The 26,601-nt window shown below is 33.5% G+C and overlaps 2 protein-coding genes across 2 annotated transcripts; one reads left to right on the forward strand and one right to left on the reverse strand.

Annotated features, from left to right (window-relative positions):
• The first annotated feature begins 780 nt into the window (after positions 1 to 780).
• On the forward strand, positions 781 to 6,417 carry LOC131626118 (uncharacterized). Its single transcript, XM_058896940.1, has 6 exons — positions 781 to 1,574; positions 1,833 to 2,059; positions 4,821 to 4,946; positions 5,025 to 5,210; positions 5,513 to 5,650; positions 5,737 to 6,417. The coding sequence occupies exons 1-6, from the start codon at positions 917 to 919 to the stop codon at positions 6,055 to 6,057; spliced, it is 1,656 nt and encodes a 551-aa protein (XP_058752923.1). The 5' UTR covers positions 781 to 916; the 3' UTR covers positions 6,058 to 6,417.
• A 17,282-nt stretch (positions 6,418 to 23,699) lies between these two features.
• Positions 23,700 to 26,281, reverse strand: LOC131599325 (NAC domain-containing protein 35). The gene is made up of 4 exons (XM_058871730.1): positions 25,855 to 26,281; positions 25,314 to 25,582; positions 23,939 to 24,678; positions 23,700 to 23,816 (listed from the first exon to the last, which is right to left on the reverse strand). The coding sequence occupies exons 1-4, from the start codon at positions 26,165 to 26,167 to the stop codon at positions 23,804 to 23,806; spliced, it is 1,335 nt and encodes a 444-aa protein (XP_058727713.1). The 5' UTR covers positions 26,168 to 26,281; the 3' UTR covers positions 23,700 to 23,803.
• Between the last annotated feature and the right edge of the window lie 320 nt (positions 26,282 to 26,601).

Here is a 26,601-nt window from a genome sequence, read left to right on the forward strand (position 1 = left end):
ATAGAATATAAAATAATCCGACACCTATATTTCAGTTTTATCCATTTGATCACATAATTGATCTATATTTTAGTTTTATCCATTTGATCACACAACTGAACGATAGCAAAAGCGGTTACAGGTTTGATAGCCACTTTGAGAGCAAGTTCAGCCATTTCTTCGAAAAAGACTTCTCTAATAGCCGCCTTCATCTCCTTAGCAGTCATAGTTGTTAGCTTCTTAGATCGAACAATACTTGAAGATTCGTGCGTAAGTTTCAACATAACATTATTTAATATATTATTTACCACGTCAATTGCTTCAATAGAGATAGAAACGCCATGATGCATCTTTTTAAAAAGACGATAAATGTAGATTTTGAAGTCCAACATTTTAGTAGAATTATTTTTATTGAAAACTTTTCACGAATGTGGAATGGTTGAATTAATACTTGTTAGGGAGATGAATAGAGTTATAAGAGAGTTATAAACTAAAGATAAACTATTTATATGTTGGTTTTGAAACAAATAAATAAAGATATTCTTAAATAATAACACACAATAGATTTGAAACATGTATTAAGAGATGTAATCTTTTATTTGAAATTCTAAAATTTCACAAAAGATTTGTTTTACAATAAAACATATTAATCAATCTTTAGAAAAATACTACTATAATAAAGAAATACTATTATAATGATTTATATACCGAAAATATTACTTATCTCTTTCCTTTAAAATTTAATAATTTAATAATTTAACAATTAATTTTGAAAGTTATTATAATATAGTCTTTCACTCTCTTCTCAAGCGAACAAACAGAAGAGAGTCTGAACGTAAAACCGAACGAGTTTCCACTGAATCCAGCACATCACCTGTTTGATAAAATGCTTCAAAGAGAGAGCCACACATCTTAACTCTCACAAACCAACCAACCTATGTCTAAATCTAATCTCTTCCTTTTCTTCTGGACACGCACCCGCCGGAGTTTCAGCACCACCATCACCAACAAACCTCCACCCTTCGATTTCACCAAAACTCCAATCTCTCGTCTCCCCACCGTCATCATTCTCGGCCGACCTAACGTCGGAAAATCCGCACTCTTCAACCGCCTCATCCGCAGACGAGAAGCTCTCGTTTACAACACACCCGACGATCACGTCACACGCGACATCCGTGAAGGTATCGCAAAGTTAGGTCACTTGCGTTTCAGGGTTTTGGACTCTGCTGGTTTGGAAGCTGAAGCTACTTCTGGTTCTATTCTTCACAGAACTGCTTCGTTCACTGCTAATGTATTGGCAACTTCTCACTCTTTACTCTTCCTAACGGATGGAAGAGCGGGACTTCATCCTCTTGATCAGGAAGTTGGAAAATGGTTGCGAAGAAATGCTCCTCAAGTTAAACCTATTCTTGTTATGAATAAATCTGAGTCGCTTTTTGATGCTGATGACTCTCTTGCTTCTGCTGCTAATGAAATGTCAAGGTTAGGGTTTGGGGATCCTATTGCTATATCTGCTGAGACTGGTTTGGGTATGCATGACTTGTTTTTGTCTCTTAAGCCTGTCTTGGAGGATTACATGGTTAGTCTCTTGAATGGTAAGTAAACCCCAATTTACAATACCCTTTTACCTGGAAGTTAGTAAAATGATTACTTTTTATACAATTCATAGCATTATGTTTTTTTGAGGCCATGGAAAATGGGTTTGGGAGTATAATTATTCGATGGTAGTGTGTTTGTGATCATAGCTGAAGAAGGAAGGTTGTAAGAGTTTGCAATTATCAACATTAAGTTCACTTTTGTGTTGCTGTCTAATATTTTCTTTTGATTCCCCTTTCAATTGTTACTCATTATAGATGAAAGTGCTAAGGAGAATAGCTGCGATGATGAGATTAGTTCCCCTGAGGTTGACGAAAGCAAACTGCCGTTGCAGTTAGCAATTGTAGGACGCCCTAATGTTGGTAAATCAACCTTACTGAATACTTTGTTGCAAGAGGACCGCGTTCTTGTGGGTCCTGAAGCTGGTTTGACTAGAGATGCAATCAGAACTCAGTTTGAATTTCAAGGAAGAACAATTTATCTGGTACGTTTTGGTTTTGGACTTCTGGTAGTGTTGTTAGAGTTGAAACTGACATATCTATAGGAATGTATCTTGTAGGAGGAAAATATAGTAGTTATTTGTTTCTCTGACCTTCAAATTAGATATTATTGCCACACATTTCTTTTCCAATTTGTGTATTCCTTCAAGTGCCACTGTTTATTTGCTGCTTGTTGACCGGTGTTATCGATGGCAGACGGCGGTCCATGGTAGAGAAAGCGGATCATGGTGGAAAAACCCCCAATATCGGTCATTATTTATCTACCATTGCGGCTAGCCCAAAAAACTCCACCGATATCTGCCGTGGCCGATATTTGATAACACTAATGTAGCCTTGACAACATGCAAGTCTTGTCTTTAATGTTTATAATGCTTTTTATATACATCATCAGGGGAAGTATTGCAAATTTGGTCTTGTAATTGTAAGCATGATAGGCTTAAAATTAACTTGCTGTAGTTCTGATTTTCCTTAATTTTAAATCTCTATTCTTGATGTGCATATTTAATTGTCAACCATGATCGAACCGTGGTTCTCCCTAGCAAGTCTAGAGCCAATCACCACTAGACCAACTAACGATTGGTTGATCCAAATTAGTATTTTGATTGAAGTTACTTTAATTACCATTACCATATTGAACAAGTTCACTATCTTTAGGAAAGACTGGGCACTATCTAATTTCCTTGACTATTTTGTTTACTCTTCTCTTCTATATTAATCATTTCATCTTCTATAGAACCCAATACTCAATATCACCTACACACATGCTTGTATAAGCTTAAGTACTCTGAATCTTTCCTTGTTCCGGTTTATTTTATATTGGCGTCGATCAGTTAGTGTCAAAGCTCTTAGTTCAAGGAACTTGGATGGTTAGTACACTAGCTGTGATGGAGTCTCATATAGAGTTTGGAGTGAAGCTCGTTGTAATGGAGCAATGTGAGCCAAACCCAGTTGAACTGGTCAAGTGGCTCTTGATGGGGTAGAGCGGAGAGTACACCGGAGGTTGATCTCAACAATGGAATACTACAAATTGCTATGTCAAAGGAGAGATCCATGGAAGTAGAGTGGACGTGAGTTGACCATTTGAAAAACCCTCAGCAACAAGATTTAACGGAGTTCTTTTGAGTAAAAGGTTTCCTCTATCTTACGGTCATAAAGGACAAAGCTCAAGGTCTCAATCTTTTTTAGGGACAACTTACGATTGGATCACTTGAGTGGAGCAATATTTCATGTTAAGCTAAATGGTAGATGCTGAGATATTGGATGTTGCTTAAGTCACTCTAGAGGACAGAGCATTGAATTGGTACCATGGTGGGAGGAACAACCGCCTTCACTCAGCTGAGAGGAATTTGAGGATAATGTGATATAAGGATTTTAAGTTTCCACTAGAGTTGGTTCTGAATCCCTTTGGACTCCTACTGGGCATTAGATGAATCAATATCGTTATGGAGCACCAAAGACCTAAGTAGTTAAAACTAAACAAATGCAATAGTTTAATTTCATTCTCACACCAAGTAAAAAAAGATCCCTTTGGATTCCTAATGGGCATTAAATGAATCAGTATTGTTATGGAGCACCACGAGAAGTTTACGATAGATTGAACTCCATTGAGGACGAGGAATGCAGACAAAGAAAGGAGGATTTGCATCGAATGAAAAAGCGGGACTGAATGATATGGGGTTAAGGGGTTTTCTTCTTTAAAGGCTACTGCAACAGGGATTTTGGGAAAACTAGGCCATTTATACAAAGGCCTAATTATAGAAGTAAGGGTTCAGTGGAGCGGAAACTATCCCTAGCTGAAACATACGAGAGAAGTAAAAAGGGATATGTTTTAAGTCTAGAGAGAATGGGGACCTCAGGATGTGTAAAATCAGTTTAAGCTCTACCAACTGCATATGATGGAGGACATGGAGGAAGAAAATAAGAAATTAGAAGACAAGATACTCACTCCATTTGTCCATATAGAATAAAGAGGGATCAGTGTTATCAAACGCGGCCTTGGTGTCTTATGATAGAAATAAAGGCTTAAAATACTGTAATTTTAGCATACCCTATGGTCCGCCATCCACAACCGATAACGCGAAGAAGGATTGACTTTCAATCAATCTTGTAAAACATAGGTAGAGTCAGACAAAGAAAAATGTTATTGTTTGTAGATTGGTAGATTGTTGGGAATCAACGACTTCGTTTCTTGAAAATGAATCAAGGTGTTGAAAATTAAGGAATTTGATGTTGATTTGAAAGATTTTACTTGCATTTCTTAGGAACACAACAGGCTTCCTCTAAGGTGAGAACAGAATCGTGCCATCAATCTCAATAGTGAGAATGCGGGGATGCAATGCCTGGGAATTGTAACCAAGGTAGACAATGGGAAAAGGTCTCCACTAGTAATTGCTGAGTTGTAAGTAAAGCAGATAGTGGGTTAAGGGTGTAGGATGAGAATGTGAATTGGGAAAGATTTTTGAAATTAGGCGGGAGCGGGACACTTTTGGAAAATACATGTTGGCAGAACTTGATATCTCTGATTGCCTATGCCTAGGCTTTTTTATTTCTTCTTTCTTCTGCATTCATCTTTTAATTTTCAATAACCCAGGACCTGATTTCACCTTCATACATGCCTGAAGTTTATTATAAGTGTAGTGAGTTTTTCCTTAAATTTTCAGTACCTATTATAAACTAAAAGTGAACATTTAATATTGAAACCCCTGTTACATTCTTAAAATTTTATCTTGTTTTGCTGTCATTCAGGTTGATACTGCCGGTTGGTTACAGAGGACAAAACTGGAGAAAGGAGCATCATCCTTGAGCATTATGCAATCAAGAAAGAGTCTTCTCCGGGCTCATATAATTGCTTTGGTACTAGATGCAGACGAGGTATGCTAACTTCAAGGTGTCTACTAGATATTTAATCATCTGTTATGAGGTTTATATTGGAAAATTTATGCTGACCAGATAGTAAATGCTAAACGAAGTATGAAACATGCTGAAGTAGTTATAGCCAGACGAGCCGTGGAAGAGGGACGTGGTCTGGTTGTGATTGTGAACAAGATGGACCTTCTAAGGGGCAAAGACAAATCATCATCCTATGAGCAGATTATGGAGGTTGTTCAAAAAGAAATTCAGACAGTTATACCTCAGGTTTGCTATGTAGTTATGAGCTTAACTTTGTCTAGAAGTTCAATAAGCTGGACTATTTACGATACATGATGTTTAAACTGTTACCTTTTTCAACATAGATGCCAAGATTATGTATTTTATTTGAACATGATACTTAAAAAATCTATTTCAAATTGTAAAAAAGAGGAAAGATAATCTTCTGAGGTTATGGATTTATTATACAATCCACGACATCTTCTTTCTTTGCTTTAAGTGAATGAATGACAAACTTTACCCATTGTTTGTATTGTAAATTGTGATTTTGCATTGGCAATTTTCAACAGGTTACCGGAATCCCAGTATTATTCATTTCAGCATTAGAGGGAAGGGGCCGGACAACTGTCTTGCATCAAGTGATTGATACATACGAAAAATGGTGTACACGATTATCTACAGCTCGTCTTAACCGTTGGTTGCAAAAGGTATTAACTACTTCCATTACCACTTTATGTGGAGTAAATCATGCAATTAGTAGTGAATATTCTTTCTCGTGGTTGTTTTCGACCAGGTTATGAGCAGGCATTCTTGGAAAGACCAAGCAGCACAGCCTAAGATCAAGTATTTCACTCAGGTTAAGGCTCGACCACCTACATTTGTTGCGTTTGTGCGTGGAAAGGCCCGACTTTCTGATACAGACATCAGGTTCTTAACGAAGTCTTTGAAAGATGACTTCGATTTGGGTGGAATTCCTATACGGATCATGCAACGTGCTATCGCTAAGAAAGATGGCAGTGGAACTAGCAAGAGTATCCATTCAGTAGGCAGAGTGGCGGAAAGGATTAAGTCTGACAAGAGAGAAAGAGGCGACTTAGTTGAATCAAAGGCATGACCGTCACTCCATTACGCAAAAAATGCAAGAGGGAGCTTATTTTCCATATTTTGGAAGCTCCAAACAAGTGTTTGACCGAAAGAAAATACTCTGACTATGCTTGCAGCAAGCAAAATCACGAGCAATCGGGCTCTTAGATGCCTGCTTTTTATTTATTTTTCAGGTTTTATCTTTAGTGCATAAACTTAACCTGGAATTCTTGAACCACATGTGATATGATTTAAGCGCAATTTCAAATGTGCTGAACTTGTATATACATAATATATACATAATACTAGAATGTGTTGGTCATAGTTATCGAGATAATAGAAATTCATATATTTGATAACAAAAATTGGACGTTGATATTTTGGTGTACCTTTGTAGTACTCTATAATTTTGAAAGTGGTTCATTTTACAATTTTAAAATAACAAGTGAATAGATATTTGAAAGCTTTAAATGATTGGAATCAAATAAGAGATGTGTGGTATATGTTGATTTTTAGGTGTTAAATGTTTGCAAATAGCAATTCCCAAATGGCAGAGAAACTTGGAAAATCATGATCTATTAATTAGTAAATCAAAAAGCAAGCCAGACCATTTTGTGTGTGTTTGCGACAAACCCCTAAATGCCCTAATCAGATATGAACGACTACAAGTAAGATTCAACCATGACAAACTTCCATGAACTTGATGTCATATTTACTTTTTATTTTGCATCGTGTTGTTCAACAAAATAAACAATAAATTGTAATCAAAACCAACACGAACAGTCTAAACATAAACAACACAATCTTAAGAAACAACTTGTTAGGAAATAGTCAACAAAAACATAAAAAAGTTAATGTCCTATACTCAATATGTTATGCTCTAGTGAAGTGTTGATAAAACTCATCCTCTGTTTGACACCCTCTCTAAGTTGTTGTTCTCAAGAGACTTCATTTGCACGAAATACATGAGGTGCATCAAAATACGTGGAGCTCCATCTAAATAGTCACAACAATCAAATATTTCGAAAAGTTTGAATATGTCTCTAATTTCAAAAGGTCTCTAAATCACAACAAAAAGCGCAATCCCATTTTTTTTAATTCAAAACTACTTAAATGAGTTAGAGTTTTTTTCTCTTCTTCTTTCAAGTTGTTTTATATCTGAATTTGAATTCAGCTCTAAAAATGTAATTAATGTTAAATTTAAGATTAATCTTTATAGTGGTGAGAAGGATATCCAATTAACACTAAAAAAACAAGTTTCTATTTAAAATGAAATATATTTTTTAAAAATTCTTTAAAATAACAAAATTTTAAGAGCTGATATTGTTAAAACTTAGAGTAAGCAGTATTATCGATAAGAGTAATAAGAATTCTATTAAGTTGTGAAACCTTGAGAAAACCTCTATAATTAATCTAACAAAAGAATCTCCAACAACATCCAATTAAGGGCCCATTTTTTCAATTAATTTTTTTTATAATTGTTACATATTTTTGTTGAAAAAAATACACAAGGATTTTATTTAAAAAAATATCAGATGAAAAATTAGTTTAAATAGTTATTCTTCTTAAAATGTTATTTTAAGTTTTTCATCCTTTTGCTATTATTTTTTTTTATTTTCAAAATTTTAAAAAATCAGTTAAATTTGAAACTATTCCAAATATTTTTTCATTAATATCATTTTTGAGAAATATGTTTTTACAAAATTGTGATTTTGATTATGTTTTAATCTTAAATAATGTATATTTATGTTATATGATGTAAATCGTAGAGATCGTAGATTTTCTTATTTAGTGCAAATTCAAATTTTGTAATTAAAACAATTCTAATTCATGAAATATTTGTTTAATTAAATCTTCAATTAATATCTTTGTATTTGGATAACATAAATTTAAACTAAATCTTCTTTCAAAGCATACTGAAAGAAATATTTTCTTCAATGCAAATTCAATCAAATATTCTTTAATCAAATCCAAATATCTTATATAAATCATATTCAATTAATTCTTATTCAATCGCTATGGATTATGATTTAACAAATTCTTTTTCCAAATTGATTTGATTTATGATTTTTTCTTTACCCACCTCCCTATGGGGTCACCTCCAGCGAAAACCCCATTTTATCCTGCTTCGGAAATGCATTTCCGAAATATTTTTTTTCTAAATTTTTCCAGACTTCGGAAGTGCATTTCCGAAAAAATCCCAAAAATTGAGATTTTGACTAATTCGGAGATGCATATCCGAAACAACAAAAAAAATCTAAAAAAATCTCAAAAATTAATTTTAGGATATTAATTAATTCACATATCATAAATTTGATATAATTTATGAGTAATGAATAATAATAATTATATATTTTGATATAATTTATGAGTTATGAATAATAGCTATTATATATTTCTATCCTGATTCATATTTTAAAATTTAAAATAATTTTAATTAAAAAAATTAAAATAATTTCACTTACAAAATAGGTTATAATTTTTTATTTATATATTTATAATAATTGTTATATATTTATAAAAAAAATGAGTGTTTTAATTTATATAATAATTATAATAATTATTATATATTTATAAAAATTATTATATATTTATATATTTATATAATAATTATTATATATTAATTATAAATATATTTATATATTTATATAATAATTATAAAAATTAAAAAAATAAGTGTTTTAATTTATAATAATTATTATATATTTATATATTTATATATTAATTATTATATATTTATATATTATATATTTATATAAGTTAAAAATTATTTTTAACTTTAAAATTGTTTAGGAAATTTTGATTCACCTTGATTTTATTGATTAACCTTCATTTTATTGATTCACCTTGATTTTATACTTATTAATTGTATTGATTCACATTGATTTTAATTTTTTAATAATTATTGAATTCTTTCGGAAGTGTATATCCGAAACATTCCAAGACCAATTTGGTCTTGGAATATTTCGGAAGTTCATTTCCGAATTCCTCCAAGGGGGTGCGTTCGGAGATGAACTTCCGAAACACCACATTTTCTAAAAATGTAACTTTATTTCGGAGATGCATCTCCGAAATCAATATTTTATATTAAAAAAAACACGTTTTCGGAGATACATTTCCGAAAACACCTTTTTTTTTTTTAAAAAAGTACCTTTTCGGAAATGAACTTCCGAAACAAGGGGTAGTGTTGTAAATTCACCAGGGGTGAGCAAGAAGGTTAGGAGGTGGGTGAAGAAATTTTCTTGATTTATAATTATTCTTCTGAATAAATTCTTAACAACCTTTTGGAAGAATTAAAACCGAACCAAATTTGAATACAATCTGAAGAGAATCAAAACCTAATATGTGCAACACGAGAGCCAAGATGTCACACAACATGTTCAAGACATCTTTCTGAACAAGTTGTCTACTAATACTAGCCAATCAAATATTTCTTTCAAAGAAACCTCAGCAGAATCTTAGACTGAACAAACCAGAATCAAATATTGTAATCACCTTTGGAATCAAACACAAAACCAAATGAGTCAAGATGTTCTCAACAACTTTCGAGACATCTTGTGAAGTAGGAAGGCTAGATGCGCGCATCAAAGAGAAAATCACGCGTCGAAAAGATTCTGCAGGAATTGTGCAAGTTTGGCGTCCGATGTCAGAATAACTATTATTATACCTTTCAGGAATTATGCAAGTCGCTTTGTCGTGACCTGTGGGATTTTTAAGCTATTAGAGTTTGTTTCAGGCCTAAATTCAACATTTTACTATTTTTGCAATTTGTTTTATTTATTTAATTCTTTTTTGGATTAAAGGCTCATAACGACCATTATGGTTTCTTTGCTTTTTGTATTTAAAGACCTTTGGCATGACCATAAGGTTATATTTCATTATAATAAAATTCGAAGTTTCATTCTTTCTGGTGGATTCAAGCTTTATTTAACAAGTTTGTCGCTTGAAAACTTGTGTTATGTTCTAGGTTTAACGCTTATTAATCCCTAGGGTTTCCTACTGCGTCATCTTTCTTTCTATTTTTCCTATAAAAATAAGCCAATCCAAATATAATAACAATTATTCACTGTCACTTGCCTACGAGGGAAAGGCTAACCAGGCATAAATCCCTCACATAAGCAACCCATTACTCTTATACCTACATTAAATCACCTAACTCACCCATACAATTTTTGAGTCTCCCTCGAAACCCCCTATCCCAAATATATAAAGAAAAACATGGTCACGTTCATAACCGAGTTAAGTAAAACCATTATCTCACGAAGACTCATTAACCTATTATTCCAAGACCACAACCTTTTGAAAATAAGACTAAAAAGAGTCTTCTAAGTACAAACATAACTATGGTTATCCCCCATTGGCAGGCCGAGGTACTTGAAGTCTTGAACTAAAGTTTCTCCCCTATATAATTAAGATGACACTCAACCATCCCATAGAAAGAATTAGACGCATTGACATTATACATACAACTGTTCACAAGGTTAACTATATTGAAGAGTAATTCAATATTCAGAAGATGAGCATCAGAAGTTCTGATGTGGGCTGATCTTCTGATGGTTACTCAGAAGATGTTGTGATCTTCTGATGGTTACTCAGAAGATGTTGTTGACCAGAAGATGTTATCTTCTGGGTCCCATTAGCTTAGCTGTTTAGTAGTAAGGGTACTTTAGTATTTTGTAGTATTGTACTGTCTGTACCTTAAACTTGTTCACTAAATTTAGTCTGTTAGGGCCTACGTGGCAAAAAATTTCTTTTGTATAAATAACCTTGTAGTAGCTATCATTTAAGAACAACAACTTTATTCTCTCTCATTATCTTTGCGCCGTTATTCTCTTTGTCATCATCTTTATTCATTGTGCACCAACAATTGGTATCTAGAGCTCCAGTTCCAAACACAGGGAAACACGAGTGAACTTGAGTTTGTGTGACTGTGTGATTGATTTTGTTTCTGGGAAACAAAGTTGTGTTGAATCACATTTTCTTGGTTGTTTGTGGGTTGAGAAACACTGTGTGAGTGTGAGTGAAATCTGTTTTTGTCTGCACAAGTTTAAAAATGAGTGGAAGCAATTTGAATACCAAACTTCCAGTTCTTGATGGTAAAAACTGGAATAAATGGATGATTCAAATGCGTGTATTATTTGGTGCTCAAGATGTTCTAGATCTTGTCACTTGAGGATATGTTCCGGTTGCAGCGGATGCAACGAAAGAACAAAGAGAAGCGCATAGAGAGACGGAGAAGAGAGATCAAAAGGCGTTGTTCTTCATCCATCAGTATGTGGATGTGAATGTGTTTGAGAAAATTGCAAATTCTATGACGTCAAAGGAGGCGTGGGATATACTGGTCAGGTGTTACGGTGGTGACGTATCAGTGAAGAAGGTGAAGAACAATGAGAAAGTCTCTGAGTATATCTCTAGAGTGATTGTGATCACTAATGAGATGAAGGCTTGTGGAGAAACTCTTTCTGAACAAGTAATCATAGAAAAGATATTGAGGTCACTTACTCCTCAATTTGATTATATTGTTGTATCTATTGAACATTCTAAAGATCTGGAAACCATGAGAATAGAAGAGTTGCAAAACAGTTTAGAAGCACAAGAGTTACGTCTGACTGAGAGAACTTCTGAGAGAGAAGTTGAGCAAGCTCTGAAGGTTTCTTTTGTCAAGAAGGACAAGAAGCATAGACGTGGTGATATATTCCAGAAGGAAGCCTCAACTTCTGATGAGAAGAGACATCAGAAGGGAAAGGATAAGAAGAAAGTTCAATGTTACTGTTGCAAACAGTTTGGCCATTTTGCTAGAGACTATTTGGCAAATAAAGGAAGGAGATCAGAAGAAGCAAATATAGCGAGAGGAGGTTCAGATGATGAACCTGTCCTATTGATGGCTTCAGAGTCTGACGAAAGGTGTTTGTCAGAATGGTGGTATATGGACACTGGGTGTTCAAATCACTTGACTGGAAACAAACAATGGCTGATAGACTTTGACTCTGAAAGGAGGACAAAGATCAGATGTGCTGATGATAAGTACCTGTATGCAAAAGGTATGGGAAATGTCAAAGTCAAAGTAAAGAATGGAAAGACTGTTCTGATCAAAGACGTTTAGTATGTTCCTGGAATCAAAAGCTATTTGATGAGTGTGGGTCAGCTCATTGAGAAAGGTTTCTCAGTTGTTATGAAGAACAACCTCTTGAAGTTGTATGATTCCAATCAGAAGTTGATTACGCAATCTGAACAATGGAAGCAACAGAACATTCAAGGTGAATGTAGAAACAGCTGAAACAGAGTGTCTGAGTGCAGAAGGCTCAGAAGGTGATAGTAAGCTGTGGCATAAGAGGTTGGGGCACTTGAACTATAGAATTCTGGGACATCTAAGTTCTAAGAAGCTTGTACATGGCATTCCAAAGATTGTGAAGCCTGAGAAGTCATGTGAGGTGTGCATGAAAGGCAAACAACCCAGATTGCCATTTGTATCAAAAGTTGCTCCAAGAGCAAAGCATGCTCTGGGAGTAGTGCACTCTGATGTGTGTGGACCATTTCCAGAACCTTCACTTGGAGGAAATAGGTATTTTGTGTCTTTTGTGGATGAGTTCACAAGAATGACGTGGGTAACACTTATCAAGTTTAAGACTGAGGTGTTCACAGAATTCCAGAAGTTCAAGGTGAAGGCTGAGAAGCAGAGTGGTCAGAAGATAAAGATTCTCAGAACAAATGGTGGATGTGAGTATAACTCCACAAAATTCCAGAAGTTCTATGATGATAATGGAATTGAGCATGAGGTTATTGCTCGTTATACTCCTCAACACAATGGTCTTGCTGAATGAAGAAACCGTACTTTGCTTGATATGACGAGAAGTATGCTAAAAGAGAAGAAGCTTCCTTATAATCTATGGGGAGAAGCTGTTGCTACTGCATCATATGTGCTCAACAGGTGTCCAACAAAGAGGCTGAAGGAAATTGTTCCTTTAGAGAAGTGGACTAAAGAGAAGCAAAGTGTCAGTCATCTGAAGGTTTTTGACTCTGTGTGTTACAAACACGTTCCAGAAGCTAGAAGGAAGAAGCTGGATGATAGGAGCAAAGTGATGTTACTGGTGGGGTACCACAGTACGGGTGCATACAAGCTCTATTGTCCAGAGACTAACAAAGTTGAAGTCAGTAGATACGTCATTGTGAAAGAATCAGAAGTTTGGGATTGGGGAGAGTCTCAACCAACTTCTGATGTAGAAATAACTTTTGAAGAAGAGTTAGAGTCAGAAGATGAAGAATCTTCTGAAGATGAGTCAGAAGATGAAGAATCTTCTGAAGATGAGTCAGATGGTGAATCTGATTCTGATCCAGATTCTGATGATGATCCAGAATCTGGTGGTAGTAATGATTCTGGAAGGGAAAACTCTGAAGACATAGAGTCTGGAGGACAAGCTTCTGGTGATGATCATGAAGGTGGAAACTCTAGAGGTGGTGACTCTGGAGTAGTTGAATCTGACGTAGCTCAAAGGCCACCGAGAGTCAGAACTATACTAAGAAGGTTTGCAGATTTTGACATGTTGCAAGACACAAAAGTTGACTCAGAAGGAGAGGTCATTCAGTGTGCCATGTTAGTAGATTCTGAACCAGTGGGTATTGAAGAAGCGCTCAAGAAGAAAGTCTGGCTGAATGCCATGAAAGAAGAACTTAAGGCTATAGAAAGAAACAAGACTTGGAAGTTGACAGAACTTCGAAAGAAGAAGAAAGCCATCAGCGTCAGATGGGTTTTCAAGGTAAAGCTGAAGCCAGATGGATCAGTTGGTAAACACAAAGCGAGGCTAGTAGAAAGAGGTTTTCTTCAGAAACCTGGGCTAGATTACTTTGAGGTGTTTGCTCCTGTAGCTAGACATGAAACAATCAGACTGGTGATTGCCTTAGCTGCGAACAGAGGTTGGTCCTTGATGCATCTAGATGTAAAGTCTGCATTTCTGAATGGTCCATTACAAGAGGAGGTATATGTGTCACAACCCCCTGGCTTTGTGAAAAAGAATAAGGAAGGGATGGTGTACAAATTACATAAAGCTTTTTATGGATTAAAGCAAGCACCCAGAGCTTGGAATTTGAAAATTGATTCATTTTTCAAGAAGCAAGGGTTCCACAAGTGTGAGATGGAATATGGAGTCTATGTGCAACATTCTGGAAGCAATATGATCCTGTTGTGTCTGTATGTTGATGACATATTGCTTACGGGGAGTTGTCCAGAAGCTCTTATGAAGTTCAAGAAGGTGCTGATGAATGAGTTTGAGATTACAAACCTTGGGAAAATGTCATATTTTCTAGGGATGGAGATTCTGTACTCAGAAGATGGTATCATTCTGCATCAGCTGAAGTATGAATTAGAACTTCTGAAGAAATTCAAGCTGGAGAATTGCAAAGCTGCTGTTACACCGTCAGAAACGAATCAGAAGTTGGACTCTGATTATGAAGGTGAAGATGTTGATGCTACGATCTTCAAACAATTGGTTGGTTCTCTAAGGTATTTGTGTAATACCAGGCCTGATATATGCTATGCAGTTGGATTGGTTAGTAGGTTCATGAGTAAACCTAAGTGGTCCCATTACCAAGCTGCTGTCAGAGTCTTGAGATATGTCAAGGGAACTCTGAAGTAAGGCATATTGTTTTCTTCTAGGAGAAAGGAAGAATCAGAATTATTGAGTTATTCTGATTCTGATTGGTGTGGAGACAGAGTTGATAGAAGGAGTACTTCTGGATATTTGTTCATGTTTCTGGGAGGTCCTATTTCTTGGAGTTCCAAGAAGCAACCTATTGTTGCTCTATCAACCTGTGAAGCTGAGTACATCGCAGGCGCTGTAGCTGCATGTCAAGCTGTGTGGCTTCTGAATCTATTAGAAGATCTGAAGATTAAAGTGAAGAAGCCTCTGAAGCTGATGATTGATAACAAGTCTGCAATCAATCTTGCCAAGAATCCGGTGTTACACGGAAGAAGCAAGCATATTGAGACTAAGTATCATTTCTTGAGAAGCCAAGTCCAGAATGGAACATTAGAAGTTGTGCACTGTAGCACCTAGAAGCAGATGGCTGATGTTCTGACGAAGCCGATCAAGACGGATCAATTTCTGCTCTTGAGGGATGGAATTGGCGTTGTCAGCTTTGATTGAAGAATATGAATTAAGAGATGGTATTGAAGAGTAATTCAATATCCAGAAGACGAGCATTAGAAGTTCTGATGTGGGCTGATCTTCTGATGGTTACTCAGAAGATGTTGTTGACCAGAAGATGTTATCTTCTGGGTCCCATTAGCTTAGCTGTTTAGTAGTAAGAGTACTTTAGTATTTTGTAGTATTGTACTGTTTGTACCTTAAACTTGTTCACTAAGTTTAGTCTGTTAGGGCCTACGTGGCAAGAATTTTCTTTTGTATAAATAACCTTGTAGTAGCTATCATTTAAGAACAACAACTTTATTCTCTCTCATTAATCTTTGCGCCGTTATTCTCTTTGTCATCATCTTTATTCATTGTGCACCAACAAATTATAAGGTCAAATGCCAACTTGAAGCACTTAATGATCTATTAATTATAAGCCAAAGTTTCACACATAAAGATGATGTCATTTACGTATCGTAGATGGCAGGCCCGACCTTGCACAAGTGGAGGGTGTGCTATAGCACCAGGCCTCAAATTTTAGGAGGCTTATTTTTTTTTTATAATTAGGTAAAAAATATTAAATAAAAAATAAAAAAAATGTTAAAATTATAAAATTTATTTAAAATAATTTATAGTTTAAATATTAACTTTTTTAAATAATTTATATTTAAAATTTAAGCCCATTTTAAAATTAAAACAGAGCCTCTAAATTGATTGGACCGACCCTGATAGATGGGTGATCACCACTATATTAGAATTCTCCACCTGAAATGTTATGGAGAGTCGGAAGGACTCCACTTTCCTAATCGAGGCACTAAGACCCTCCATGACAGAAAAAACATGAATGGAGTTAGTGAACCTCCTAGTTAATCCCTCTTTGAATGTTGATTATGTTATGGTTGGACACCCACTAACCAATACAAAGAGACTAAAAAAATGCAGTGAGACCCTTCCTTCTCCCAAAACCCCAATATCCTCTTTATTTGATTAAAATATACAGTTAATCATACGTTTCGTAAAAATATTGTCTAATTTTTTTTATTAATTACAAAAATTAAAAAATATTAATAATGATGGATTAAAGTAAAAAAAATGGTTACATCATTAATGTAACTAAAAAAAATGCTGATTAGTCATGTGAAAACCACTTCACAAACCAAAATATTACATCACAACATCCAATTTAGCGACCTGACAAAACACGTCGTAGGAACACAAGTTGCAACCTATTTGTGACGTTAAAAACACTACGCAACTTTGCCACATGAAAATCACATCGCAACTTTGCCACGTGAAAATCACATCGCAACTTTTATTTTTTAATTGAAAGTAAAAGCAAATTCACCTTGATTGTCTTCTTCTTCTTCACTTCCATTTTCTTCCTCTATCTATTCTTTTTGCTTGTAATTTCCATTTGCTTTATGTTCATCAAAACTAAAAGATTCGTGTGTGTGTGGAGCATGGCCACTACACACACATGTTAAATAGTAAACATGCGAAATTGTGAAACGCATGGGAAGAGATTATAGTGGAGCAATAATATAAAGAGTGAGGACCAAAACATAGAATTTGTGGTGGTGAGAGATAAACAAATTGAGTTGAGCAATAAAAAGTGGTGGTGCAGGAGGCAGCGGGAGATGGATGTTACATTGCTTTCTAAGACCATATATTGGAATGAATACCATTGCTAATTTACATTTTATTGGCTAAACTTTGCACCAATTTTCCTTCTTAAGTCTTTTGAAACAAACTATGAGAAGCCCTTCTAAATTGGAGGTGCATTCCCAATATTCATTTATGCTTGTATGTTTGTTGTACGGGCATAGAAAGAGGAGAAAATGGAAGTAAACCACGTTTATCAAAACTAACTGAAGTAGGAGTGTTTATTTGTGTGAGTAGAGAACAAGGAGAAAAGGGAAGTAAAAAAGAAAAAAAAAGTTAATGTTTTTTTTATTAGGATAGTCAAGAGACTCATTTAATTTCACCTGTTCCAATGACATAGTGACATGATTTTCACATCACAAACGGATTTTAAATTTCCCATCTAATTGTTAGAGGAAAAAAAAAGCTGAATGAAATACATTTGTTAGAAGATAAGAATGGGCAGAGTATCACTGACCCCCAAGCAATGCAGAAGGAAGTCTTAAACTTCTATAAAAGTTTAATTGGCACATCTTCCTCTATCTTAAAACATGTTAATATTGATATTCTAAGGAAAGGAAAGTAGGTTAAAGATAGTAGTACGCAGGAGCTAATTAGGCCTGTTACTGAAGATGAGGTTCAGGAGGCAATCAGTAATATTGGAGAAAATAAGGTGCTTGGTATGGATGGATATAATGTTAAGATCTTCAAAAGCGCGTGGCACATCATAAAGTCTGATGTGATGGATACTGTGCAAGAATTCTTTGAAGGTAAGCGAATGTTTGCTGCTATTAATTGTGCCCTTGTGACGCTTATTCCCAAGACACCTGCGGCAAATAGTATGAAGGATCTCCGCTCGATTGCTTGATGTACGACGCTCTACAAGATTATTTCAAAAAATTTGACGAAACGTTTGAGCAGAGTCATCAATGAGGTGGTCGATATTAATCAGTCTGCGTTCCTCCCAGGGAGAATGAATCACGACAACATTTTCATGGCTCAGGAGTTGCTTAGAGGATATATTCGTAAGGTTGTCTCGCCTCGATGCGCTATTCAAATGGACATTCAAAAGGCTTACGACACCTTGTAATGGTCTTCCTTAGAGTCTACTATGCGCGAACTAAATTTCCCTACTCAATTTGTGGATTGGGTGATGATATGCGTGTCTACTGTTTCATACCAATATTCGCTTAATGGGCAAATTTCGGAGTTCATTCAAGCTCGTAGGGGACTGCGTCAGGGGGATCCCATATCCCCCTCATTGTTTGTCTTGGTGATGGATTATCTACATCGATGTCTACATGAACTTCATAATAACCATAAATTCAATTACCACCCAAGGTGCGCGAAACTTAAGATTACCAATATCATCTTTGTAGATGACTTAATGTTGTTCTTTAGAGGAAATAGAGGCTCTGTGTAGAATCTTATGGAAGTGTTCCAGGAATTCTATTTTGCAACTGGTCTTAAAGCCCATCCAGCAAAATGCAAAGTGTATTTTGGGGGAGTTAATCACAACGAGAGAGGTCTTTTTTTAAGGGATACAGGATTTGTCGAAGGGGAAATTCCATTTAAATATTTTGAGGGGATTCCTTTGTCCAGTAGGAAGCTTACAATCCATAACTGTAGGCCGTTGATTGAGCGAATTGTGGCTAAGATAAAACACTAGACGTCGAGATTTTTGAGCTATGATGGGTGGTGTCAATTGATCATGAGTGTTCTTTTTGCCGTCTCAGCATATTGGATGCAAATCATCCCATTACCGCAATGTCTCATTAAGGAGATTGAAGAAATTTGTCGTAGTTTCTTGTGAAGTGGTAAGGAAACTGTCTGCAGAAAGGCTCTTATTGCTTGGGAGCGGTTGTGTAGTCCAAAAACTGCTGGCGGACAGAATCTTATCTCCCTGAAGTTGTGGAATAAAGCGTCAATGTGTAATGTGTTGTGGAACATCCATCAAAAAGCGGATAAGTCATGGGTTCAGTGGCTAGAGACATACTTTTTTAAAGGTCGCAGTGTGCTCCATTGCTAAATTCCAAATTCTTGCTCTTGGATCCTAAAAAAGATTGTCAAGAGTAGAGAATATGCGTGTATAACGAGTTACTGACAGGAAGCAAATAGTAAAGGCAAGTTCAAAACTGGTTTGATGTATAGAACTCTCCAGGAGGATTTTGTGCAGGTTGATTGGAATAAAATTTTGGTGAAAAATCGTGCAAGACCGCGAGCGCTGTTCATCTTGTGGATGTGTCTTTGGAGAAAAATTCATACGAAGGACATGCTAATTAAATTTGGGATGCAAATTGATAGCACTTGTTGTTTTTGTGATGAAATAGAAACACTTGATCATTTATTCTTTGCTTGTAGTAGGTTCAAGGATATTTGGAAGAATATCTTACATTGGCTGCAAGTAAAAAGAGATCCAAAAAGGGTGGAATTTGGAAGTTGAGTGGTTCAATTAAGAGGCAAAAAAGAAGGGGACAAAAAGACAAATCTTAAAAATTGTTTTGGCTGAAACAATTTACGAATTGTGGAAGGGTTGAAACGAAAAAATATTTGGGAGTAAAGACTTGGATAATCATCTCTTAGAGAATATTATTCTTAATATTATGATAAGATGTATTTTGTATAGAAAGTTGCGTATACATATTATTTGGTATACCTAGTTGTTGTATTGATGCCCTGGATCCAAGCGTTCGGGTTGTGCTTCAGTGTTTTTTGGTGAATAAATTTTAATGCTTTTCTTCCAAAAAAAATTTAAATTTCCCCCAAATACAAAGAAAGCGTAACTAGGGGTGAGAATAGGCTGAGCTGAGTTAGACTTTGTCAAACTTGAGCATGATTTGCTAAAAAAATTTAAAACCTAAGTCTGACTTGTAGTCTATCATAAGCTTATTTTTATGCCTGAGTCTGACCTTTTATAAAAACTTAAAAGCCTATTTCATTTGGAAATTTGAAAATAAGAAACTCCATTACTGTTAAATAGACTAACATATTAAAAGATCAATGAGACTAAATGTTTGTTTTTATTGACTCGTTCGAGTTTATCTATTAGCATAAATTTTGTGACACTTTGTTTGAGAAAACTTATGAAAACAACTTACGTTCATAAGGTTTTTTCAACTTATTTTCACAACTTTTTCAAAACAACTAAACTTTATTTTCGTATTTCAATTCAAAATATAAAATAAAATATAATAGTATTTCCTGTTATAAGTTATTCATTTTTATTTAAATAGACCCGTCTAATAAGTTTAGAAGACTTTTTTAATGGTCCGTGATTCATGTTAGTTGGCATGACCTATTTCCACCTCATGTGTAAACCAGTTGAAAACCATTTTTCTTGAAAACCATTTTTCTTGTACTGTGTAAAGCAACATATAATTGTTTCTTAAAATCAACAAATATATTAAAAATGCTCACTTATATATAGTGAGATGATTTTTGTTTTAAAAAATAAACTTAACTATTATATAAAATGAGTTATTCTGTTAACATACAAACAAAAAATTCTTGGGTTGTTTAACTATTTCATAAAATTATATTACTGTAAACAACTCAAGATTTTTTTCCAAACATAAATTTATAAAACAAGGTTACGATATAAATATTAGTAGTTATGTCTAATTGAAATAATTATTATGTGGGTGAGATACTTCAATTTATATAAGGTAGTTGAGTTAAATGAGCCTAAACTACCGGTCCATAGTTCAATCCTTATCGATATGTAAACAAGTTCAACAAATTTCTAAAAATCACAATAATTATTAATTAATAAATTTCATATTTTTTTATTGCAATGAATTTTTAATTTAGTTTTAATAAATATTTTTATATGTTTTATTTTTAAATTCATTTTTATTTTATAAATAAATTACTGTAACAAATAAAAATATCTAATATTTTATTTTATTTCTAATTCAAAATATTATTTATTTTTTAGTGAATTGCATACTAGACTAAAATATCTTTAATTAAGTCATGCAAAAGAGTAACTCATAACCTAATTAATCCAAAAATAATGTAAGAGATCAAAGAATAAGTCACGCATAACGTGACAAGATCATGAGAATCTCTTATCCGAATTAACCAATTTGAATAAGAACATCAGATTCAAGTTAGAGTTATTGAATAATAATGCTCTTAGTATATGGAAGACCATATTTCTCGGAGAAAAAAACATTGTCAATAAGTTAAAATGAAACTAATTCTCCACCCAAAATTTAACCGAATCGTGACTATTAAGATATTAAGATATTCCACAAACCTAAAAATCTTCTCATATTTCTCGTGTGAACATGATTCATCTTAATATATTTTTCAAAAGTACACTTACCAATATAGAAAACACTTGGTTAAAATTGTGGGAATTTTTAATGTAATATTAATAAAAACTTTATTGAAACATTAAAAAGTTTTATGAAATGAAAATTAATTAATTATTGAGTAGATATATATTCAGAAGAATAAAATCAAATACTACGTTCATTCCTTTTTACAATAGACAATTTATTTTTTAATTCATTCAATAACTAATGTATTTAATCTATTTATAGACTAGATATATTAATAATTATTCAATAAATTAAAAAAATAAATTGTCTCTTATAAAAAGAAATGGAGATTCTAGACGCGCCTAAAGTTTTGGAGCACATTTAAGATGCTAAACAATTAATATTTGGAATCAGGGGCGGAGCCAAGGCCCAGCTAGCCCGGGCAGGCGCCCAGGCTCAACCCCTATTTTCTTTGCACTCCTTCCAATTTAATAGTTGATTTTTAGACAAAATCAAGGGCAAACTTAGAGGCAAAATTAATAAAAATAGGAAGTAAAAATTAAAACAGATGAATAATCAATGATGTAAAAATTTTGCCCAAACTGTCTAAAATTCCTGGCTCCGCCACTGTTGGGAATAGGGTGCATACGTACATAATCTAGATATATTAATATGAGTAAATGAGCATGAGTTCAACTTTTAACTTCAACAAAATTTTAGCAGTACTCTATTCCATCAAGGATTGATATGTTCCTGAGTGATTTTCCTTTCATTGCCAAAACAAATTGCTCAAGAAAAAGAGGCTCTAACATAGCAAAAAGATATATAATAGTAACAAATACTGGATTTTAAATCATATATATACTCAAATATGCTAGATATACGCAGAACACTCACTCTTCATACAAAAAAAAATCCCCCCTCATAGGGATTTTGTCCAAATGTAGCCTCCATTGAAAATGGTGACCACCTTAAGAAATCAAAACTTATAACTTATACTATTATTATTGTCTGTCCTGTCCCATTTTGCAAAGACCCAATATTCAAATGTTCTAAGTTGTTTTCATGGGTGTTAACCATTGATAAACCATAAAATGCTTTTAAACTGGTAAGTCACATAATGTTTGTAGTGTCTACTTTGAATGTGCATGCACATGAAGAAACTTATTTAGATTTATATGTAGCATAACTATTTGTGAAGTGTTTAAGAAAACTTATGACATGATTCTTGTTAAATTTCTCTAGGTTTTACTCCAGCTAACCACCTAAGAATTTGGCCAAGACTGTATTGGTCATAACTTTTATACCCTAGCTAGGTGTTACACAAAATATTAATGTCGACGGTCCCTAATATGGACCAAAATAGGTAGAAGATGGACTCTATAATTTAATAAAGTAGCACATTTACTTTTTTTTGACAAATAAAAAAAAATATTTTATTATAAATAGTAACTTTATATTTAATTTTTTTAAGAAGTCAATGAATAATTTTTATTTAAAAAAATATTAATTTATAAATATCAACAATATATTTATATTAATACATAAATATAGATAAATATTATTTTTAGAGGTCAGACTTTAAACTACTACTATCAATTTAGATCAATTTTAACTCAAATAACAGATATTTCATGAGTTATCTCACTCACCCAAATCAATTAATACTAGGAGATTCTTTAAATACCATAAAATTATGATAAATATTAAAATTAATATTCTCATTCATAATTCCATTATAAAATGTCATCAAGTCATCTGGTTAATTTTTTAATGAAAAATAGAAATTTTAATAAAAATAAAAGTAAGAAGTATTTAAACTCATTACAAAAAAAATAACATAAAAGAAAATAGGTTTAAAAAAAGCAAAAAAAAAAAAAAAATTACAAATAAAATAAACACTCCCAAAACCATAACAATCATATAGCACAAAACCTACTGTTTTATTAATGTAGAAATTTATATTTGAATTTTTGTTAGAATTCAATATTAGGAGCATCCAAAAATGTTTCTTTTGTTAAACTTGTAAAAAAAGCCTCATATTTCATTGATACGAGTTTTCAACTTTTAACTTTGACAAAATTTTACTATATAAAAAAAAAAATAAATTTGGAGGATCCCCTTTAAACATCCGAGATTATATATAATTCAAACATTTTAAAAAACTTCTTGGATACATATAATTCAAACATAAAATGTCTTTGCCTAATTCACACTGATAGATTTTTATTTTATCTACTTCAATATTTTTTATCGACAAATATATATAATTTATAATAATAAAAAGATGGATAGAAGGAAAAAAAAAAGGTATAAACAAAATAATCACTTCTAACATACCAATCTAAGAAAATTATTTACCAAAGCAAAGGAACTCAGTTGGATTACCCTCTATAAAAAATAAAAAAATCCATTTCATTTCATTATGTTCAGCATAAAATGACATCTATATACATGAAGAGAAATGGAGAACACATACACACCATGTCATATCTTCCAAATTTAGAATATTATTTTCCCATTAGCATATATATGATTTCTTCATGTTTTGAATAATATAACATATTATATGTCAAACTTAACCTACACATAACTGCAGGTACAGATAGATATATACATACCAGGAATTAAAGGAAGGATAATAGGAAGATATCATCCATATAACTGAGTGATGAAAATGAGTCATGATACAATTATATATATGTTACTTCAATCTAGGATACAGGCCGAATAATCAGAGTAATTAGAAAAACAACCTACATAAAGTTGATAACTGAAATCAGCTAGCTCATGTATCAATATATATATTTGAACTATAGTAGGTTGATTGATGCATATTGATATAATTAAAACTTAGAACTGAGTAATTAGTGATTACTTGAAGTTGCTGGTGTTACTGTTGGGATGATTATGATTATGATCTTCAGGAATTGGATTCCAGTCCCACAGTCTGTCAGGGAATGTCGTTGGTAGTTGATTTGGTAGAGACATTGGTTGCATAAGCAAATTAGACAAATGATTAGGATTTGGATTGGAATGGCTTTGAACATTGTAACAGTATTGCTGTTGCTGATAACTCACAAGCCTGTTAAGATCATCCATCATCATTGCAGCACTTGTCGAACTCGAACCGTTGTTAGAACAGCTCGCCGATGTAGCCGAGACAGGGAAAATAGAACCACCGCCACCACAGGCAGAAACTAACAATGAGTTTCCTCCTGCATATTGTACTAATTGCCTAGGTTGTTGCTGTTGTTGTTGCTGCTGTTGTTGCATCATCATCAATTGTTCCTCTTCTTCTGGACTGTAAATTGGATTAGTATTGTTGTTGTATTTGGATAAACCAAGAGCTGTTGTGACTTGATCTGAACTACAATCACCACCACTGCTATTGTTGTTTGCATCCATTTTGTTAACTATTTGATGATTATTATCAATTATCTTTGCTGATTGTCCAACAACAAATCCTATTCCCAATGTTTCATTCTGTTTATTCTTCTCGGAGTTTCTCGACGACGACGGAATCGAGGAAGGTCTCGTGATCGGAAGACATCGAGGAAGAGAAGGATGATCTTCAACTCCAGCTCTCTTGTACACACGGCATAACGATATCTCACCCTTCAAATTCAAATACAAACAAAAATCAACATTTATTATTAGTTACTATTATAAGAATCAACAATTTATCAAACACTTCATATGCATTATTATGTTTAAATAGATTTTTTAAAAAATGTACAGTGTGAATCTACCTGCACCACCACCATGAAAGTGATCACGAGAGATGAAAGGAATTAATTAATTTGTGGTCAGAGTTTTCAAATTCATGCATGAAATCGTACATGTGTATGTTAGAAAAGGAGAGAGAAAGAGAAATTAATCACAAACGGTGATAGTTGTTGTAAGTAGGCACTGTTTGTTTGTACTCTCTTTCTCTCTTTCTTCTATCACGTATTAATTAATTGCTTCCTCTTCTTCTATCAATTTCGATTCTCTTCTCACTGATTTCAATATATATAGCTGGAAGCTTCTACTGTTATAGCATTATATAGCTTTGAATCTATGATTACTTAATCGATTATGAAAAAAGCTACTATAATAATATACTAGTAGTTCTTTAAAATTAGGGTTAATTGATTTTTCATAACCAAATTAAGAAACAGTTTGAATATTTTCATATACAGGATGAAATATATATAAAGAACAAAGACTCTTTGATAATTAAGAAGAAGAAGTAATTTTCATTTACATACCTTTTGATATCGTTCGGTTTCGTGTTGTGGTAAGCGATACTCGTTCATAATCCAACTAGTTCTTATACCTTTAGGAGCTTTACCAGAATAAAAAACTAGGGTTTTCTTCAGTCCAATTGAACGGAAATTTTCAGTTCGAATCATCCTATCAGCTCCGGTAGCTTTCCAATAACCGGAAGTTGTTACACGATTAGGCCGATCACCGTTTCTATACTTTCGATCTCGAGGCACATAAAAGTACCACTCCTTCTCTCCAATCGCCGCCAAAGCTGTTCATCACACAATTCAATTTTCAATCACATAAACAAAAGCAATTGGTGTGTGTATGTTAATTATTAAAGAAGATGAATATATATATATATAGTGAGTGTAGTACAGTAGTATTATATATAAAAAATGAAATTAAAGATGGAAACAAAAAAAAGTGATTGTTTCCAGAATTGCTTCAAGAAGAGGGAAGTGCTCATATTATTATATAGATATATATATATATATATGATGATGACTATATGTATGTATGTATATATATATATATATATACCAGGAAGTTCCCAAGGGTCATAGCGATAAAGATCGAGAAAAGTGATAAGCTCAACGTTGAAACGTTTTCCCTCAACCTTACGGCGAAGGTAGAATTCAACGAGTTCTTCTTCAGTAGGATGGAAACGAAAGCCTGGCATGACCATGTCATGCTCGTGATCATCATCAACTATAGCTGTTGCTGATGTTGGTGTAGGTTTTGTAATTATATTGTTATCGTTGGAATTAGAAGTTCCATCTTCGTGACTATTGGTGTTGCTCAAGCTCATGGTTATGGTTGGTGATGATGTTGCTGCTCCTCCTGCTATTGCCATCCACTCTCTCTAACTAACTAGTAACAGAACTCACTTTTTGGTTTGCTCTCTCTCTTCTTTTATAGTGTGTTAGAGGAAAATTTATTAGAGATAAGAGAGATTGGTATGTAGGAAAATTAAATAAAGATAAGAGATTGGTATATTGGTATTTTATTTTATTTTACATATGATAATTAATTGAGTTTTTTTATTTTATTTTTAGTTTCTTTTAGTTTTGATTGATGAGGAAAATGAGAGAAGAAGTAGAGTTATGAGTTTTGGGGCCTACACTCTAGAAAATGACTTTTAAGAAGAGACAGGGTGGACACAGCCCAAAAAGGAGTGCCATTTGCTTGGACCTTTCTTCAACACTTACTAAACATATATTGGAACAAAATACCACAAATAAAATTCCTTAATATGTAAGTCTATGTTTTAAAAAAAAAAAATATTAT

This window comes from Vicia villosa, linkage group LG1 (genome assembly GCF_029867415.1).
Source record: "Vicia villosa cultivar HV-30 ecotype Madison, WI linkage group LG1, Vvil1.0, whole genome shotgun sequence".
Lineage (NCBI taxonomy): Eukaryota > Viridiplantae > Streptophyta > Magnoliopsida > Fabales > Fabaceae > Vicia > Vicia villosa.

Coding starts and splice junctions, on each gene's coding strand:
- LOC131599325 (XM_058871730.1), bottom strand. CDS start 26,167: ATGGCAATAGCAGGAGGAGCAGCAACATCATCACCAACCATAACCATG. Junction 25,583..25,854: donor TGACCCTTGGGAACTTCCTG/GTATATATATAT, acceptor TGTGATGAACAG/CTTTGGCGGCGATTGGAGAG. Junction 24,679..25,313: donor AAACCGAACGATATCAAAAG/GTATGTAAATGA, acceptor TTGAATTTGAAG/GGTGAGATATCGTTATGCCG.
- LOC131626118 (XM_058896940.1), top strand. CDS start 917: ATGTCTAAATCTAATCTCTTCCTTTTCTTCTGGACACGCACCCGCCGG. Junction 2,060..4,820: donor AAGGAAGAACAATTTATCTG/GTACGTTTTGGT, acceptor GCTGTCATTCAG/GTTGATACTGCCGGTTGGTT. Junction 4,947..5,024: donor TGGTACTAGATGCAGACGAG/GTATGCTAACTT, acceptor TATGCTGACCAG/ATAGTAAATGCTAAACGAAG.